Raw genomic sequence first — 20,414 nt, forward strand, 5'->3', positions numbered from 1 at the left:
ACTCACAGTAAGAGCTGAGTGATATGACACAGTGCATTAGGAAGCATTAAACACTTATATTCAGCAGCCTCATTAATCACAATATACAGGTTAAAATAATAAAATATATAATCAATTTATGGGCAGCACGGTGGCGCAGTGGGTAGCACAATCGACTCGCAGCAAGAAGATAGCTGGTTTGAGCACCGGCTGGGTCAGTTGACATTTCTGTGTGGAGTTTGCATGTTCTCCCCGTGTTGGTTTGGGTTTCCTCTGGGTGCTCCGGTTTACCCCACAAGTCCAAAAAACATGCGGTATAGGTGAATTGGGTAGGCTAAATTGTCCGTAGTGTATGTGTGTAAATGAGTGTGTATGGGTGTTTCCCAGTGATGGGTTGCAGCTGGAAGGGCATCCGCTGCGTAAAACATATGCTGGATAAGTTGGTGGTTTCCAGATTAATAAAGGGACTAAGCCGAAAAGAAAATGAATGAATGAATGAATAATCAATTTATATATCCAATATAGATAATGCTTTTATAATCCAACTTTTCTGTATCTTGCATTCTGATTTCGAGCTGTGGTGAGATACTCATGCCTGTTTTCATTACGTGAGATAATGTTGGTCTCATTTTCAAAATTAGAGTCCCACATACATAGTAAGTATAATACTAGCTTAGATAAACTTAAAAATAATAGATTTTTTTGTAATCTCATTTGGAAATGTTGCCTACATTTGATGTACTATTTGGTAAAAAATCTTTTTCCCTGTGGAGAAAATGAATGGTTTTTGAGTTTTTACTATTAAAACCTGTGTGACAAATGTTGTAGGTTTTTGTTTCATGATTCCAATTTATTCAGAATATTCACAAACATGTTAATTTGCTCTATTGATAAATATCTATAGACGAATTATCAACCCACGTCACACATGACATCACACGGGTTCACGGTTGCTAAAAAAGACCGGTTGCAATAGCAAACATGTCGTGTTGTGCAGTAGGATGCCAAATTCGATGCCAAAAATGTAACTTTTACCGAACTTCACACTGCTTTTAATGCCAACCGCAGACATCTTTGGCTAAAAGGCAGCTAAATGAAAGACGACCTAATTAAAAATGCTGGACTCTGCAGTTCTCATTTCATATCAGGTAAGTTCACACTATGCTGAATCATACACATTACTCATTTTTGATTTCAGCAATGATTTCAGCAAAAACAGTTACATATGGTTAATTAAACTGCGGACACTAAATTCTTAGAATGAAACGTAAAAATGTAAGTTATTAGGCTAAAGTTGGTTTTATATTCACATCATTCATTCAGTGACAACTTGTGACACACTCCCTATATTGTTTACCACGGCACTTTGAATATTCGGTCTGAAATGAGCTGCAAGTGTGACTTGAAAACAACATTAACGTTTGTTTTTTTTTTGACTGTGAACAATGTTGTACTTTGATAGTCATTGGCTGCTAATATGATTTCGCTATTTAGAGTTTGCAAATAATACTTTTATAAAATTATATTATTAAGGAGATAGTTAGAATGTACGAATATAAAACCAACTTACCTCTGTGTATCTTTACATACCCTGCCATACAGGTGTAGTTCGCTGTCAGAATGTAGTAGTTTTGCTTGTTGATGATTACCCAGGCCTTGTATAGCTCCGTCTTTATTCCTTGTCTTTGGCTTGGCAGAACCTCTGTTTTTAGCACTACTGTTTTGAATCTGGTAATCATGGAACATTATTTCTTGCACATGACCACACAGAACAACATTGTTGGCATCCACAGACTTGTAGGCCTTTAACTTTTCTCTCTTGTAAAATCACTTGGTGCTTCAATGAGATTGTATATTTGGGGCTGGATGCTTGGTCATTTCGTTTTATCAAATATCCATTGGGAGGGTGCTATCGCAAATGGACCTGTCAGATGAACGCCGCTGCCTTTAACATTAATTTTACTGAATCACAGTGTTTATCACTGGGTGACAAGCTGTTATTATACGCTGAAAGCATTATGTAAATAATATATACAATATGTAATCAATATAACTTATTTCTAAGACATCAACAAACTCTGTACCGCATTGGATATCATTCCCTCGCTGTAAATGCTAGCGCTCCCGTTTTTTTCTGCCACCTCGCTGCGCGTGCATACTGAATGTTTACAAACATGGTAATTCATTTATAGTGCAGACATTTACAACTTTTGGATTTGCTTTGAACACATGTTTTTGAACATACATTTGTACACTTTTTCCCAAAACACTTGTAAGTAAGTTTAATAAATGGTTAAAAAGAATAATAAAAAATATTTTACTTATGTTAAAATTATGTTAAAATTACTTATGTTAAGAACTATTATTGTAGTATGTTTGTTTGACACTATTGTGTGTATAGATATATCTGATATGTAATGAAACTCTGTGATGACAATCACTGAGCCTGTCTATCTCTGTCTCACAAAAGCCATAATGGGAAAGCAGATTTAAACTGATCAGCTGATCAACTGACACACTGACGTTTTCCCTCCCTCAGGGACCAATAAAGATGAAGCAGGCTCTGCTGATGCATCCGACAACAAACCAAAGCAACTCAAGTTCCCCAACCAGGTGTATATCGATCTACCTCTGTGGAAAGATGAACCGGGGGAGAACCAGAGTTCAACAGGAGGAGGAGCCGAGAGCCAGGAGGACCCAACCACCTCCACCAGCTCCACCAGCACCACACCACAGCACACACCCACCAACAGCCTGAAGCGTAGCAACACCCGCTGCCGCACCGATTCCATTCTTTATGGCTGCGCCTCGATCCTGGCATCCGTTGCGTTCGGCTTTGACCTGCGAGAGGTCTGTAAGAACCCTGCCAATGAAGAACCTGAGCCTCGCGAGGACAAGAAGAAAAAAGAAGGCCTGTTTCAGCGCGCCACTCGCTTCCGCCGCAGCACCAGCCCTCCAGGCGGACGTTCGCGAAAAGATGAGGTTTCCACGGCACCCGTAAACCTGCTCGCCATGTCATCTATTTCTGAGTGCAACTCCACCAAGTGCCTCCTGCAGTCAGATTTCGAGGGTCCTGGGTTTAACCTGGTGAATGAGACGAGCAGTTCACAGATGCCTCAGAATAATGGTGCTGGTGAAGGACTGCACTCAACACATGTACAAGAGCTCACTTCTGGAGCCAACTCTCGACTGAGGAGAAAGAAGTCCAGTCCTGCTGTGTGCCAGAACGGTGAGTGACGATGAAAAGTTGTTTTTGGGGATGGTCGTAATATTTAGGATGATTTCTGGTGACTGATATTAATATTCTGTGATCTTTAAATTAAATATCTTACAGCATTAGATTAAAAATAATATTTTAGGTAACATTTTGAAGTATTATTTATAGGATTTTAATAAGGTAATCTAAATATAGATAGCATGTGGAAAATAAATATTTACAATTGAATCCTGAAAATCCACTAATATTGATAGTTTAGATAAAAATCTAATATCAGCTGATAAACATGTATACATGTATAGATTTGCATACTAATTATCTTTGTTGACATGTATTATTTAAATTATTAATCATTTTACACTCTCCTGTAAATGGTGTACATTTGATATCTAAACTTACTTTGCTTTTCAAATAATTGATTTAACAGTGATTATGTATTTTTTAAAATAGATGGAAAATTATGTAAAAATAAATTTAGAATTATAGCCAACACATATTTTTTTGGATATATATTTTTTTTAAATATCAACCAATTAATATTTTTTTTAATACTAACAAACATTTTCTGTCTAATAAAAATAGCAAAACATTTAAAATGCTTTGAAGTTCTATCTAAAATACAATTTGCAATGTTTTGTGATTTAAAATTCACTTGTAGCATATTAACATATTACATATTTACACTCACTGGTCACTTTTTTAGGTACACCTTACTATTACCAGGTTGCCTTACTTTTGCCTTCAGAACTGCCTTAATCCTTTGTGGCATAGATTCAACAAGGTACTGGAAATATTTTTCTGAGATTTTGGTCCATACTGACATATTGACTGAGCATCACACAGTTGCTGCAGATTTGTCAGCTGCGCATCCATGATGCGAAACTCCCGTTTCACCACATCCAAAAGGTGCTCTATTGGATGGACATCTGGTGACTGTGGAGGCCATTTGAGTACAGTGAACTCATTTTTATGTTCAAGAAACCAGTCTGAGATGATTCGCGCTTTGACATGGTGCGGTATCCTGCTGGAAGTAGCCATCAGAAGATGTGTACACTGTGGACATAAAGAGGTCAGCAACAATATTCAGATAGGCTGTGGCATTGACAAAATTCTCAGTTGGTCCTAATGGGCCCAAAGTGTGCCTAGAAAATATCCCCCACACTATTACACCACCACCACCAGCCTGAACCATTGATATAAGGCAGGATGGATCCATGCTTTCATGGTGTTGATGCCAAATTCTGACCCTACCATCTGAATGTCGCATCAGACCTTGCGTTGTAATAATGAAACTTTTTTCCAAACTTCTTTAGCCCAATTTTCGTGATCCTGTGCAAATTGTAGCCTCAGTTTCCTGTTCTTAGCTGATAGCCGATGTGGTCTTCTGCTGCTGTAGCCCATCTGCCTCAAGGTTGGACATGTTGTGTGTTTAGAGATGCTCTTCTGCATACCTCTCTTGTAACGAGTGGTTATTGAGTTACTGTTGCCTATCTATCAGCTTGAATCAGTCTGGCCATTCTCCTCTGACCTCTGGCATCAACAAGGCATTTGCGCCCATATAACTGTCGCTGACTGGATATTTTTATCTTTTTCGGACCATTTTCTGTAAACCCTAGAGATGGTTGTGTGTGAAAATCCCAGTAGATCAACAGTTTTCTGAAATACTCAGACCAGCCCATCTGGCACCAACAACCATGTCACGTTCAAAGTCACTTAAATCACTTTTCCCCCGTTCTGATGCTCGGTTTCAACTGTATTAGATTGTCTTGGCCATGTCTACATGTCTAAATGCATTGGGTTGCTGCCATGTGATTGGCTGATTAGAAATTTGCATTAACAAGCAGTTGGACAGGTGTACCTATAAAAAGTGGCCGCTGAGTGTGTATGTATGTGTGTATATATATATATATATATATATATATATATATATACATGTATATTACTGCACACACTCATTACTGCATTACTCATAACCCTTTTTTTTTTAAAGTTCTAAATTGTTGTTTACTGACTTCTCATTTTGCTTTAGTCAATGGAAGCAGTAACTTGCCAGTCAGTCCAGATGATTCTTCTAAAACTTCTGCAAAGAAGAAGGCTGACAAAGAGCCTCTTCAAGACAAGCAGACCTCTGGGGAATCAGTATCTCGACCCAGACCGCTTTCCCTCAGAGGCAAATCTCACTCCTGGAGTCTTCTGAAGAGTCGCAATAAGAGCTATTCTCTGGGACACTACTCTGGGGAGAAGAGTGCCCAAAACCTGGACATGCTGCTCCCCGCTGAGGTCAAAACCGGCTGCTCATTACTGGACATGGACACAGAGGGTCAAAAACGAGACTGCACCGTTCCCCTCTGCCGAATACAGAGCACACCAAGTCGGGGGTCTGTATTCGAACTGGAGAAACAGTTTTTATCCTGAAATAAGCTGCATCTGGAACACAATCCTGCTTTTGTTTAGATTCTGCCTGTTCAACATAACATTTAGTGTTTTTTTTGTCCACGATTAAAGGGATAGTTCACCCAAAAATGAAAACTGCTGTTAATTTGCTTACTCCAGACATTTTAGATGTTGTTAGTGTAAGGTGCATTAATCTTGTTTCACCTGTATGTTTTGTTTTGTTTTTGGACTCAAAGTGCAGGTAGCCATTGACTTGAATTTTAAGAGTGATCAAGAGCAAGAAATTCTGCTGAATATCTTCTTTACTGTTCTACTGAAGGAAAGAAAAGTCAGCTACATCCTGGATGACCTGAGGGTGAGTCAGTTATCAACAAAAACATTTTTAGGTGAACTTTTCCTCAAACATCATGGCCTTTGATCAATATTTGAGCCATTGCTGCTGGATATATTCTGTGGTATTTTTATTTATACGCTGTTTACCTTGCGATGTAATTTAATATGAAGTGACGTATATGAAGCGAATGATACGAACATTCCACTGAACTTACAGTCGAGGTTTGCAGTTTTTACAAAGTGACTTGATTTGTACGCATTTACACAACGATCAACAATATTCTGTTTAGAAACTACTGATTTTGAAAGTGTTTGTGTTTTTGTCATTCGATCCTGTATCATGTAATGTCAACTGAAAGGCATAAACAGGGCCCACAGTGTTTGTATATGAATACTAATTGATGTAGAGATGAAGTGGCATAGATAATGTGACTGACCAAACTAACAAAGCTTATGTTTGCAATACAGTGTGTTCATGAATCAACACAATTTCCCTAAACATCTACTAATAGATTACATCCGTTTTTATGTTGAATTTCTTTAAATTGATTCCTGAACGATGCTGAAATATTTAGATGTTCGTCGTACTGCCAAATAATGATAAATCGATCGGCTGTATTGATATTGCCATTATATAATGAATCATTCCAGGCCACTCAAAGCCTAATATTTGATATAAATCCACTCTAAATCAAGCACCAGAATGCTAGATTTATGCATATAGGTTTATAATTATATAATTATATCAGGAGCCATTGCACCTTTCTTAAAATATACTTCAATTTGTTATTTAGTTCACTATCTTGCTTTTTGTTTTGTTTTTCTGTCACATTTTGTCAAAGTACTGTTTATATACATCTCTTCAAGATGTGATTCAGAACAAATGGTTATTTTGTGATCTTAGGCTGTCAAATGGAAGAATACTGTAACTCTTGGTTTGTCGGAAAAGATGTGTTTGAGAAAACGCTCTTACAGTATTGAAAAGCTTTTCTTTTTATGGTAGGGACTAGAATTATTTACTGTAACTATTCAGAGTCAATGTGCTGTCTGTTCAAAACACCTGTTATGTGATGTTGTTCCTTCAAAATATGTTTTGTAGCACTGGAATTTGAGTCATGTAATGATGGTTTCAGTGCATCTGGAAAGTAGCGCTTCATGCAAAGTAGCGCTTCACTTTCTCCACATTTTTTTATGTTACAGCCTTATTCCAAAATGGATTAAATTCATTAATTTCCTCAAGATTCTACACACAATACCCCATAATGACAATGTGAAAATATATTTTTTTAAATTGTTGCAAATTTATTAAAAATAAACAACCTGAAAAATCACATGTACATAAGTATTCACAGCCTTTGCCGTAAAGCTCTAAATTGAGCTCAGGTACATTCTGTTTCCACTGATCATTCTTGAGATGTTTCAGCAGCAGGAACTGGAAGACTAGTCCGGATAGAGGGAAAGATGAATGCAGCAATGTACAGAGACATCCTGAATGAAAACCTACTTCAGAGTGCTCTTGACCTCAGACTGGGGTGACGGTTCATCTTCCAGCAGGACAATGAACCAAAGCACACGGCCAATATATCAATGGAGTTGCTTCACAACAACTCGGTGAATGTCCTTGAGTGGCCCAGCCAGAGCCCAGAGCTAAATCCTATTGAACATCTCTGAAGAGATCTGAAAATTGCTGTACACTGTTGCTTCCCATCCAACCTGATAGAGCTTGAGAAGTACTGCAAAGAGGAATGGGAAAAAATTCCCAAAGACAGCTGTGCCAAGCTTGTGACATCATATTCAAAAAGACTTGAGGCTGTAATTGCTGCCAAAGGTGCATCAACAAAGTATTGAGCAAAGACTGTAAATGCTATGTACATGTGATTTTTTTTTAAATTTTTTTTTTTAATTTTATTTATTTTATTTTTTTTAAAGAGTTTTTTTATTTTTGATAAAGTTGCAACAATTTCAAAAAAGTCTTTTTCCTCATTGTCATTATGGGGTATTGTGTGTAGAATTTTGAGGAAATAAATGAATTTAATCCATTTTGGAATAAAGCTGTAACATAAAAAAATGTGGAAAGTGAAGAGCTATGAATACTTTCTGGATGCACTGTATATTAATAACGTTATGATTAGTTTAGACAACTGCACATTAGGATGAATACGAACAAAGGACGCGAGAGACATTGTGGTGCCTCTTTTTTTATGTCTTGCAATGATTATTACATACTGTATAATGAAGTAACGATACTATGATGCCTGTTTTTGAGGAATTGATCCGGTGTTTTTGACTAAGCACAATCATTTCTCCTGTTGTGGAAGATTGGTAGAGATTAAACCTTTGAAGCAGTTTTTATTTCCCAGATGTGAAAATCTTTTCACAGAGTTGAAGAGAGTTGGGAATTAAGTAACAGAAGATTGACTTTTCGCCAAAGTTGAAGTCTTGGATTGTGAAATGGTTTTGAAAGATTGTTACATATGGTACACATGCACTGCAAATAGTTTTACAGGTCTTGCTTTTTAGTGTCTGCACAGTGTATGTTGTGTGTTTGTTTGTTTTTTAAATCCAGTGTTTTACCCATGTGACCAGTTTAATGTTTAAAGCTGTTCTGTTCAGATGTGAACTGGTTATTTGCTCCAGGAGGGCTCAAAGAAAAAAGGGCTGAGCCCAGAAAACATCTCATTTATATCAAATTCTACTATTTTACTGTACACAAGTGACCAATAAAACATTTATACAACATTCATGCATATTTACTTTTATTTTCTGTAGCCATTTCATTGTGCTCCAACATGGTGTATCATAATGTTCTGCTACTTCCTGGTGAGCAGTTTTCAGGCTTAAACAAAGTGCATTTATTTATTTTCAAGACATTAGCCTTAAAGCTGAAGTGTGTGTGGTTTTGTTTAATGATAAAATACTTTCTTCTATGGCCTAACTTAATACTAAATAACTTAAATTAAAACATTTGTTGAGACGCCTGAGAATATCTACAATACTATTGGCTAAAACCAGTGGTGTGAGTTTCAGATGGCACTATCTGTTTGTCCAACCATTGAACCCATGTGCAAACAGTCATTATTTTTGCTTTTCCCTTTTATGGTGAAAAAAATTACACTTTAACCTTGCAGTGAGCCTGGCCTTTGTGAAAATTGTCGACATTTCACTAGGCAGTGTGTGTGTGTGTGTATGTGCAATTTTCACATTGAACAGAGATCAATTTCAGTTTTTCTTTGATTTTCTTATACTCTTTATATAGGTTGTGATCTAACACTCTTAAAATAAAGGGCCTTAAATGGCATGGATGGTTCCATTAACCAAAAACCATCACATTGTGAAGTTTATTTATAAACTAATTTCGAGAGGATCACATACTGGTCCCGCATTATCCAATTTATGATTCACCAAAAAGACGATTCCTAAGCCACTATAAATACTCTAAGTTCCATATAACAGTCATTTTTGTTTTGAAGAATCCCCCATTCCACCCCTACTCCTCCTCCTTTTCTAGATGGGTGGCACGGTGGCCCAGTGGTTAGCACTGTAGCCTCACAGCAAGAACGTCACTGGTTCTAGTCCTTACCAAGCCAGCCGATGTTTCTGTGGGGAGTTTACACGTTCTTCCCCTGCTCAAGTGGGTTTCCCTCGGGTCCCCCGGTTTCCTCCCTCCGTCCAAAAACATGCGACTGAAGTCAATTGACTTATCCAAATCGGCAGCATAGACATGCTCCTAGTAAGTAGTCATCTCTTAAGAGCAATCACTATCTGTTCATTAGCAACTACAGCAGGGGAGTTCTCTAGATCTACCTGAGCTTAAATTCCCCTCTCGCCTTGCAAACGGGTGGGAGCCCCGAGCTCGAGGATCTTATGAGCTCAGGGCTCTCTTCCGGGACAGCATGCCAATTACACTTTAGAATTGATCATCAGCTAAGTGCCAACTCTTGATCTTAACATTGTAAAATAACGGTTCCTTTAATAATGATTGTTTGGGAAACCAAAAATGGTCATTGCAAAAAAATAAATAAATAAAAATAAATAAATAATCATAATAATTATATATATATATATATATATATATATATATATATATATATATATTGAACATAGATATTTACATTAGATGTCGCCTACGCTATTGTTGTCTATTTTAGGGAATGCATCAATAGAGCCGCCATTTTAGTACATGGTAGCGCTCCTTTGAAATGAATGTGGGACCGAGGTGCAGTGGAGGACTGGCCATCCGGAGCAATAAACATTCATTCATTATGAAATTTTTCAAAATTACGAAAATTAAAATTTGACATCACTTTTCTTTATCGATGGATAAGTGACCACACTGGCATTACTGACAAAGAGCGTGTGTTTGTGTGCATGAAAAAGTATTATCCTTCCTTCGTTAAATTTGATCTAATCTGTATCCTGAAACACACCCCTTCTCCCGGAGGGAGCGATTCGTTTGTGAATGAATCCCTGTTATGAACGACTCGTTCACTTAGTTGACAATAATGCAAGTTTCTGGCATCCACATCTTGCTGTCATATTTAATTTACATTGTTTTCTTATTTTATTCACCAAAACTAGCATAAGCGTTGTATTTTGTGCGAGTTGGTGCTACATTGCCTTATGATCAGTGCAGTAAGAGAATGTATTATCATCAGTAGCGTTACTTGTTGAGCACAAAAGTTCGTATCATACAAAAAACGTATAAACAAAATCTTACCTATGAAATGTTCTGCCTTTGTGCTTTGTTTTTTTTTTGTTTGCTCGTTACTACAGCCGTCCGCAGTCCAGCATTTTCACATTGGCTTTGCGGTTGACTAGTGCGGTTGAAGGACATTTGTCCTGGGAGCACTGTACAAATGTGGCGGCACTATTGACGCATCCGTATACGATATCTAGTCTATATATCTATGTATTTTGAAGAGTGAATGTTGTGCATTGTATTGTTTAACTATTGTCCATTGTTCAGTTTCTAAAGACTATTAGTTCATGCTATTTTTGACCAGTCATTAGCATGAAATGTGTTTTTATTTTAACGTTAATTAGCCTAATTTAATACTGAATAACACAAATAAGTCATTTATTAATTTCCTACAGCACTCTTGGAATTCTTTTGACTCTTTGTGTACTGCTATTGGCTCAAACCAGTGGTGTGAGCTGAGTTTGTCCAACCACTGAAAGGAAACCAGTGTGTAAACACTCATTATTTTTGCCATTCCCTTTTATGGTCCAGAAATTACACACTTCAGCTTTAAATGTAACCCAAAGGCAAGGCCAGGTTTGTAGTAAACATGACGTTAGTGAACATTTTCAGACATTCTTCAAGGTAGTGTGTGTGCGTAGAGTAATTTTCAGTCAAACAAAGATCCAGAGGCAACCTTACCCTGTAGGAAAAATAAACAGAAGTGTTAGAATTGAAATAACAGGAATCCTCTAAATCATACAAGTGGAGAAACTCAGAATTCTCAGGAGTGAAACTCTTAGCAAAGAAGACAATTGTTGTAATTTATTCTAAGGCTGTAGCAACTTGATCTGAGTGCGTCTCAAGGGTGCAATCTCAAATGACAAGTAGCGTGTCTGTGCTCACTTTGTCTACTTTTTGTCTACCAAGCATCAATGCCCAGAAGGCAGCTTTGGAGAAAGCACAAAGGTGGAAACTTGTCATGGACACCATCACTGATCTCAGGTGTTCCCCTTAACTAAAGAAACCACATCACGTGTTACGTAACGCTTACCTGTGGGAGCCACTATTAACCCTCAGTGAGTGGTGATGCAGGTCCTGGGACTCCGCGAGCTTATGCGGCCCGAGCGAGGAGTGACGGACAGAGCCTGGAGGCAGTAGGTGGTTTTCGGACGGAGCCCCTCAATTACAAGTTCCTTGGAGCAACTGTCTGTTTCATGAACTTCCTGTTTGGGAAGAATAGATTTGGTGAAGTTTAGCGGATCAGGAGATTGGAGTCATTTATAAAACAATGTCTAAACTTTGCTCTGCTCATCTTCCTTTGCAGATCAGTTGCTGCAAGTAAATAATGCTTAAAAAGCAGCAAATAAACTGTTTCAAGAACCCAATCATTTGCTCTCTCGTTTTAAAGGTGAAGTTGTATGATTCGTGTCTGTGAAGCATAGAATGATTTCAAATAGATATATTTTGAATACTGTTGGAGCAGCACGGGGGCGCAGTGGGTAGCACAATCGCCTCACTGCAAAAAGGGCGCAGGTTCGAGTGCCAGCTGGGTCAGTTGGCATTTCCGTGTGGAGTTTGCATGTTCTCCTCTTGTTGGCATGGGTTTCCTCCAGGTGCTCCGGTTTCCCCCACAAGTCCAAAAACGTGGTGTAGGTGAATTGGGTAAGCCAAGTTGTCCGTAATGTATTTGTGTGAATGAGTGTGTACGGATGTTTCCCAGTGATTGGTTTCAACTGGAAGGGCATCGCTGTGTAAAACATATGCTGGATAAGTTGGCGGTTCATTTCACTGTGACGACCTCAGATTATTAAAGGAACTAAGCCGAAAGGAAAATGAATGAATACTGATGGCAGCTAATGCATTTTGATGATTGTTCATTTCCATACAGAACAACAGTTGGTTTGCAGAAGTAAAAACAAAAACTTCCATTAATTTTCTTAACAGGTAGGAGCATCAAATTTTAACTAGAAAAAAACTTTGAAGGTAGACCTGTTGTAAGCTCTAAGTTTATATGCTTTTGTTTTTTTTATGGTCGCATTTATTAATTCTTGAACTGCCCCACCAAGAAAAAAGCAATAGATTTTTTTAACTCCTAATGTCACTAGTTAACACAATCAATGCATTTTTAACACCTCCCATCATTTCTAAAATATCAGCCTCTACCAAATGGTTGAGATGTCGGTTTATGGTAAAAGTAGCGAAATTAATACATATACTATAAAAATCAAAAATATGATGTGTGCAATCAATTTATTTAAAAACATCTTTAAAGTGGAATTTGTGCTGAAAACTACATTACCCATGATGCTGTGCACAGATTTCACCAATGGGAGTCACAGCAAGCAAAGTGTGCCAAAAGAGATCTTATATCGAATTTACACAATCGAATCAGTCTCTTTATAAGCTCTCAAAATACATATTATTTATTTTTATAGATACAATAAACTTAGTTTTACTGCTATCTGTAGTTTATATTCGACTGGGACATTGCTTCAAAACAAATTTGTGATGTTTTCGCTGATTGGTTTGGTTTATGGCTCGTGACACTGTTTTGAAACGTTATTAAAAATAAATGAATAAAAAAATAGAAATACACTTAAAATATTTGATATCTTCCACATAAGAAAGATAGTCGCACAGTTTTGGAATAACATGAGGGTAAGTAAATAAAAATAATAATAGCATATCTTTTCAACAATTCATTCAACTAAATAAATTATTAAATTCAGTTTAGTCCATTAATAATCAGGGGTCACCACAGCAAAATGAACCGCCAACTTATTCAGCATATGTTTTACACAGCGGATGCCCTTCCAGCTGCAACTCGATACTGGGAAACACCCATACACACTTGCATTCACAGACATGCACTACGGCCAATTTAGCTTATTCAGTTCACCTGTACTACTGTTTTTGGACTGTGGGGAAACCAGAGCACCCAGAGGAAACCCACGCGAACACGGGGGAGAACATGCAGACCCCACACAGAAACGCCAACTGACCCAGCCGATACTCGAACTTGCGACCTTGCTGTGAGGCAACAGTGCTAACCACTGAGCCACCTATCTTTTTAAATGTAATATTGAATCGTTAGTTCTGGTGCTTAAATCTGATTGGTCAACGTCAATCAGATTTACTCAGCAAGACGACGGTTAATTAATCTGTGGCTCAAATTATTTTCAGATGCAGAGCAAAACAACTGCTAAAAATAGGCGTCATTCAGTATTATAAATTCGTTTGTTTACTGAATTGAAACCGTTCATAATCCAAACGATATCTTAGTTTTTGCTTAAGTATTATTTCTTACCTCTTCTACATCATTGTGCATCAGAAAGATTCTGAAGGTGAGTTTGTGCAGTTTTGTCACTCGTATCCTGTTGCCGTTGTGCCCTCTCAGTGGAGTTCTCGGAGGTTTGATCTGAACTTTAACGGTATGTCCTCCTGCCACAGTAACCTTTATTTGCGGTGGGCTGAAGTTGGCTGTAATTCAGAGGAAGTTATGTGGTGATAAGTTCCACAGAAAAAAAATCATGTTTAAATGCTATGCCATCACAAAGTGCATTGTGCAATCTTCCTCTTTGACTGGCACCACTATAAATCCAAATATGGTACATTATGTGTATGGAAGATAATTTTTGAATGTCAAAAAAAAAACCTTTGTCGACAGATTACAATCCGAATTGTAAAGCAGATTTAGTGTAAAGCATGATATTATTTAGGGGTGTGTAATACTGACAGTGTTCTTAGTTTCTATTGGAATTTGTATTGGCATATTGACTAGTTTAGGTCTGTTGTGATTAAATAAATTTGGCACTAAAACCGCCAGTTGTCAGACTCTTACAAGGATAGTTCACCCAAAAATAAAATCTTACTTGCGATAATCCTCTTAAGTGGTTCCAAACCCTTATGAGTTTCTTTCAGACACACTGAAAAAAATTATTCAAAGATGATTCCTTGGATTTACTCAATTTTTTTACGTTAAGTGGTTGTAAACAATTTATTTGGGCTGAATTTAAACAAACAAATTAAGTTATACATCGCTCAATTTAATTTGTTTGTTTGAATTCAACACAAATAAATTGTTTGCAACAGTTTTGCATGCAACACTTTTTTCAGTGCATAGTGGGAATAAAACCCCCAAATACTGTGGAAGTCAATGGTTACAGGTTTCCAACATGTTTCAAAATATCTTCTTTTGTGTTCAACAGATCAAAGAATTAAAGAGTGATTAAATATGAAAGAATTTTCACTTTTGGGCGAACTATCTGTTTATTGAGTGGTTCGTTGAATCATTAAAGTGATACTTCCAAAAAATGAAAATTTTTTCATCAGCTACTCTCTGAAGTATTTCTAAACTTTTATGAAGTTGAGCATTATCATCATTCCTTCTATATGTGTGGACATACAGTGGAATGAAATGTCATGTCTCGCACAACCACAGTGCTACATAAATAAACAGAAATATGAACGCAAAACTGGAGTTAAAAGCAATGTTTAATACCTATACATAGCTAACTTACTGGAGTGATAATCCATCCAACTATTCATATAGTATGATTAGTTGACTATACACATACCCTAAGATAGGCTATACAAGTAATTTATCTAATACTGCACAATATTGAGCAAGATATTGTGTAAAAGAGGTGTTTAAGGTTAAAAGGCAAGAAGTACATATGAATTGTGGTGCATTCCCAAGTTAACAATTGTTTTTATTATTAAGTCAAAACATGGAGTTTAAGATAGTGTCTGGTGTATGTAGAGAGAAGAGTGTGCTTTCTTTTGGTGAAGACAAAACAGGATATTCTGAAGAATGTTGTTAAAAAAGCAGCCATTGACATCCATAGTTGGAACAACAACAACAAAAAATGTCAATATCAATAACATTCTTCAGTATATTTTCCATTGTGTTTAACAGAAGAAAGAAACTCATAAAGGTTAGAAAGGGTGAATAAATTATGACAGAATTTTCACTTTTGGGTGAACTCTCTGTTGAATGAGTGGTTAATTGAAGCATAAAGGGGATACTCCATCCCAAAAAAATGGACTCTATCCATTCTTCATCAGTTACTCGGTGAAGTATTTCAAAATTTTTATGAAGTTCAAGTTGAGCATTATTGTCATTCTGCTACATGTGTGGACATACAGTAAAATGAAATGTCATGTCTCGCACAACCATAGTGCTACATAAATAAATATAAATATGAACGCAAAACTGGACGTAAGAGCAATTTGTTATTACCTATGCATAGCTAACTTACTGGAGTGGTAATCCAGCTATCCATATAGTATAATCATTAGACGATACACATAACCTAAGACAGACTATACAAGTGTGCAATACTGAGCAAGATATTGCGCAAAAGAGGTATTTAAAGTTAAAAAGCAAGTAGTGCAAATGCTTTGTAGTGCATTCCCAAGTAAACAATTGTTTTTATTATTAAGTCCATGTAACATGCAAAGAAAGTGTCTGGTGCATATAGAGAGAAGAGTGTTCTTTCTTTCGTTGAACACAAAACAAGATATTCTGAAGAATGTTGGGAAAAACCAGCCTTTGACATCCATAATAGAAACAACAACAACAAAAGCGTAGTCAATATCTGTTTTTTTACAACATTCTTCAGAAGAAGTAACTCAAACAGGATTATGGAGGATGAGTTAATGATAGTAGAAGTTTAATTTTGGGCTGAACCATCTCTTTAACTCAAACGATTTGTTTTTGTTGTGTGTAAGAAATAATTTAATCAACAATTACAGTATTATATACTATAAATATTGCACACCTCTTATTTACTGCATGTTGATAACTAACAGCAGTGTGTCTGCATTTAGTAATCATTAAAAATGTGCAGGTTTTATTAATTAACGTTAACAGGCATTAAACAATGTCACTTTCGAATGCAGTTTTTACATATTGTAATTGTGAAGAATAATATTTGTTAATGCTTTATGCTTATTTGCATTGTACAAATTAACTAATTAATGTTACACAACTGTTCCTTAATTGTTAATTATAAGCATCTCTAAAGGAACTCACTTTCCCATTGAGGGTAGAACCTGTGGCTGAGGACCCATGAAGAGAAGCCCTGAGAGGAGAGCAAGCGGACTCTGGCGTAGTACCATTCTCTGGGGTCCGATGTCTCCTGTGTCAGGTCACACTGTAGCGTCTGGATGCCCTGGCAATGTTTGGAATTGCTCCACTCTTTGTCTCCATGTCTAAAGTCAAGGTGAGTGATATGTATGAACATTTCGAGAATACATCAAGTTATTTCTCATTGAAGATGCAGGCTTACATTTTATGCTGAACAAAATATTTCAAGTTCTTGGAAGCTTTGTGCTGATGTTTCCAATGTAAGACATTTCGGAAGTCCAAAGATTGAAACTGTACTTCGGTTGGAGCCATTTCTTCCTGCTGAGTGGGGCTACCTGGAAGAGAGTAGAATTGCAGCTTTACATGGAAATACAGTGGATGGTTTATTGTTTACACTCTTTATTATTGTCTATGAGCAGTGCCATTGAAGGTTTCCCAAAGAATCTTTCAATGAGCATTTCTCCTCAGTGAAGAATATGTAAAGAGCATTTTCTAATATAAATTATCTTGAAAAGCTCCATAGTTTGTAAACATTCCTCAAAACGCACATGCAGGCTTTAAGTGAAAAGCTTGATTTGAAGCTAAATAACAGTTTTTCTATCAAATTTGATAGTTTAGCATCTATTACGATTTTTCAAAATCAAAATTCAGTGCAAGTGACAAGCTGGTTAACTTACATTCTACCCAACACAGAAGGGAAATCGCAAAAACGATGTCCAGGCATTGATGACCGGTCAAGGTGAGCATGTTAAAAGGCATTATTGTGATTCGGCTCTGACACCTTTAAACCATGCCAGTTCTGCTTTTGGCACGTCATGGAATTTCCTCTTTTGTACCAAGAAGACCATAATTGTAAGTACTTTGTCATTTGTATTTTATTGGACCAAACAAAAAAAGATCAGATGTATTTTGTATTTAAAAGTGTTTAATACTATATCAAAAGTTGATTTAAATCAAAGGTCTCGAACTCAATTCCTGGAGGGCCGCAGCTCTGTATAGTTTAGCTCCAACCACCTCCAACTCACACCTGGTTAATACTCTATAGTAGCCTTGAACGCCTTGATTATTTGGATCAGCTGTGTTTGAGTAGGGTTGGAGGAAAACTGTGGGGCCCTCCAGGAATCGAGTTTGAGACCTATGCTTGAAATGATCAAATAATGGAAAACTCCAGATATAGTTTTGTGTTATATGTAACAAAGTCATGTGACACATTTTGTTGGATCCTCACATCGAGTATCAGGGCACATCCAATCTCAGATTTCTCCAGAGATGTTCAATCAGGTTAAAGTCTGGGCTTTGGCTGGGCCACTCAGGACATTCAGTTGTCCCACTCCTTTGTTATCTTTGCTGGATGCTTAGGGTTGTTGTTCTGTTTAAAGATGAACTGTTGCACAATTCTGAGGTCCAGAATGCTCAGGTTTAATCAAAGATGTCTCTGTACTTTGCAACATTCATCTTTTCCTTAATACTGACTTGTCTCCAATTTCCTGCTGCTTCTAAAAACATTCCCACAGCTGATGCTGCAACACCATGCTTCACTTTAGGGATAGTATTGATCAGGTAATGTGTGGTGCATGGTTGCCTCCAAACAAAGAGTTCAATGAGAGTACTTCAGGTGCCTTTTGGTAAACACCAGACATGCTGTCACATGTCTTTTACTGAGAAGTGGTTTCAGTCTGCTTACTCTGCCAAACAAGCCTGATTGGCCTGATGGTTGTTCTTCTGCAGGGTTTTTCTTTCTCCACAAAGAAACGCTGAAGCTATTATCAGAGTGACTTTCAGATGACTACGGCTCTTTTCCCCCAGTTGTTCAATTTGGCCAGGAGGCCTGCTCTAGAAGCATCCTGGTGGTTTCTAACTTTTTATTTTTTACGTATGATGGAGGCCATTCTGCTCACTGGAGCCTTCGACGCTGCTAAAAGTTTTCTGTGCCCTTCCCCAGATGTGTTCCTCAATACAATCCTCTCTCATAGGTCTACATTCAATTTTTTAGACTTCTTGGCTTGGTTTGTGCTCTGACTGCACAGCGGGACTATTTAGACAGTTGTGTGCCTTTCCAATCATGCCCATTCAATTGAATTTAACACAGACGGACTCTAGTAAAGAGCAGCACAGTGGCCCAGTGGGTAGCACGATTGCCTCACAGCAAGAAGGTCGCTGATTCGAGCCCCGGCTGGGTCAGTTGGCATTTCTGTGTGGAGTTTGCATGTTCTCCCTGTGTTCGCATGGGTTTCCTCTGGGTGCTCTAGTTTGCCACTCACAGTCCAAAGACATGCGCTATAGGTGAATTGAATAAGCTAAATTGGCCATAGTGTATGAGTGTGAATGTAAAAGTGTACAGGTGTTTCCCAGTGCTGGGTTGCAGCTGGAAGGGCATCCGCTGCGTAAAACATATGCTGAATATGTTGGGGGTTCATTCCGCTGTGGCGACCCTGATTAATAAAGGGAATAAGCCAAAAAGAAAATGAATGAATAAATGAATGGACTCCAGTAAAGCTGTAGAAACTTTTCAAGGATGATCAGTCCAAACAGGTGCACATAAACTTTATTTTGAATGTCCTGGCTAAGGCTGTGAATATCTGAAATTTATAAATCATCATCACCTTGGATTTATAAGGTTCTCTCTGCATCCTGAATGATGTTGAGATAATGAGCTTTAAAGTTTTTACACACATGCTATGGAATGCAACATTTGTTTTTTGTTTTTTTAATAAAAAGTCTTAAAATGTAAACAACTTATTAAACATCCCATAATGTAAATAAGTTGTCATTTAATAAGAATATGTTAACTCAATTTCGACAAAAATGTCAGATAGAACCTTATAATTCTAAGTTCATTTGGGAGTAAGGCTGTAACATAACAATATGTGGAAAAAGTGAAGTGCTGTGAATAATCTGGATGCTTTGTAATTTAATTAAACCCATTTGATATGCAGGTTCATTGCAATCTCATCACAATTCATAACCTTTCGATTTAGTGGGTTATTTGTAGTCTCATTAGTCCATTTTAGTAAGATTTGCTCATCCCCCAATGATGGTGGGGTTTGGGGGACACCCTCCTTTTGAAAATCATTCAATGTTATAAATGAACTCCTATGAATTAGCTAATGTTATGATATTAAATAGTTACGTTTCCTCGTGAGGTCAGACTGTTAAGTTTATGTTATTCGTATATAGAATGCTTTTACCCATTTCAGACCGTCTAAGTATTAGAAATCTAAATACTTAACCATTTGAAATATCCCTTTTCCATTTTATTTGCAATAGTTCCTCTTTGAATAGGCATCACACTGATGTCGTTTTCAGGGAATATTTAACCACCATACAACCATTAACCACATAAGTGATAAAAAAAGTGGTTTATCTCATGTTGATATGCATGTTTGTTCTTCATTAAAAAGAAAATTCACGATGACTTTACTCATGGTAGAAAGGGAAATACATGCACAATAAATATTATACATGCATTGTAAATTTTAATAAGTTGCGATACAAGACAAGATCAACTAATGCCTGTATGCTTTTTTAAACAGCTGAAACCATGTTTCCTCTTTCGTATGTGGTTTGAAATGTATCTAACTCCTCTTATGACCCTACTAAGACTCTGACCTTTTGCTTTGTTCCCCAGTCTTTGTCTTTTTCACACTTTTACTTCACTTTTGAATTGTTAAAAGGGCATTTACATGTTCTTTATAATGAGCAGTGTCACGTATTGCATG

At 37.2% G+C, this 20,414-nt stretch overlaps 2 protein-coding genes across 3 annotated transcripts in view; one reads left to right on the forward strand and one right to left on the reverse strand.

The window, feature by feature from the left end:
* Positions 1–7,771, forward strand: part of map3k21 (mitogen-activated protein kinase kinase kinase 21) — a 30,535-nt gene extending 22,764 nt beyond the window's left edge. For both annotated transcript variants that reach the window (XM_056470796.1, XM_056470797.1), the window contains 2 exons: positions 2,519–3,208; positions 5,226–7,771. In XM_056470796.1, coding sequence (XP_056326771.1) covers positions 2,519–3,208; positions 5,226–5,611 — 1,076 coding nt within the window. In that variant the 3' untranslated portion in view covers positions 5,612–7,771. The remainder of the gene's footprint in view (positions 1–2,518; positions 3,209–5,225) is intronic.
* A 2,893-nt stretch (positions 7,772–10,664) lies between these two features.
* On the reverse strand, positions 10,665–17,454 carry il22ra2 (interleukin 22 receptor, alpha 2). The gene is made up of 6 exons (XM_056471073.1): positions 17,373–17,454; positions 16,898–17,030; positions 16,642–16,820; positions 13,912–14,084; positions 11,656–11,827; positions 10,665–11,304 (listed from the first exon to the last, which is right to left on the reverse strand). Exons 1-5 carry the CDS (start codon positions 17,452–17,454, stop codon positions 11,678–11,680), a joined length of 717 nt encoding a protein of 238 aa, XP_056327048.1. The 3' UTR covers positions 10,665–11,304; positions 11,656–11,677.
* Between the last annotated feature and the right edge of the window lie 2,960 nt (positions 17,455–20,414).

Source organism: Danio aesculapii, chromosome 13 (genome assembly GCF_903798145.1).
Source record: "Danio aesculapii chromosome 13, fDanAes4.1, whole genome shotgun sequence".
NCBI lineage: Eukaryota > Metazoa > Chordata > Actinopteri > Cypriniformes > Danionidae > Danio > Danio aesculapii.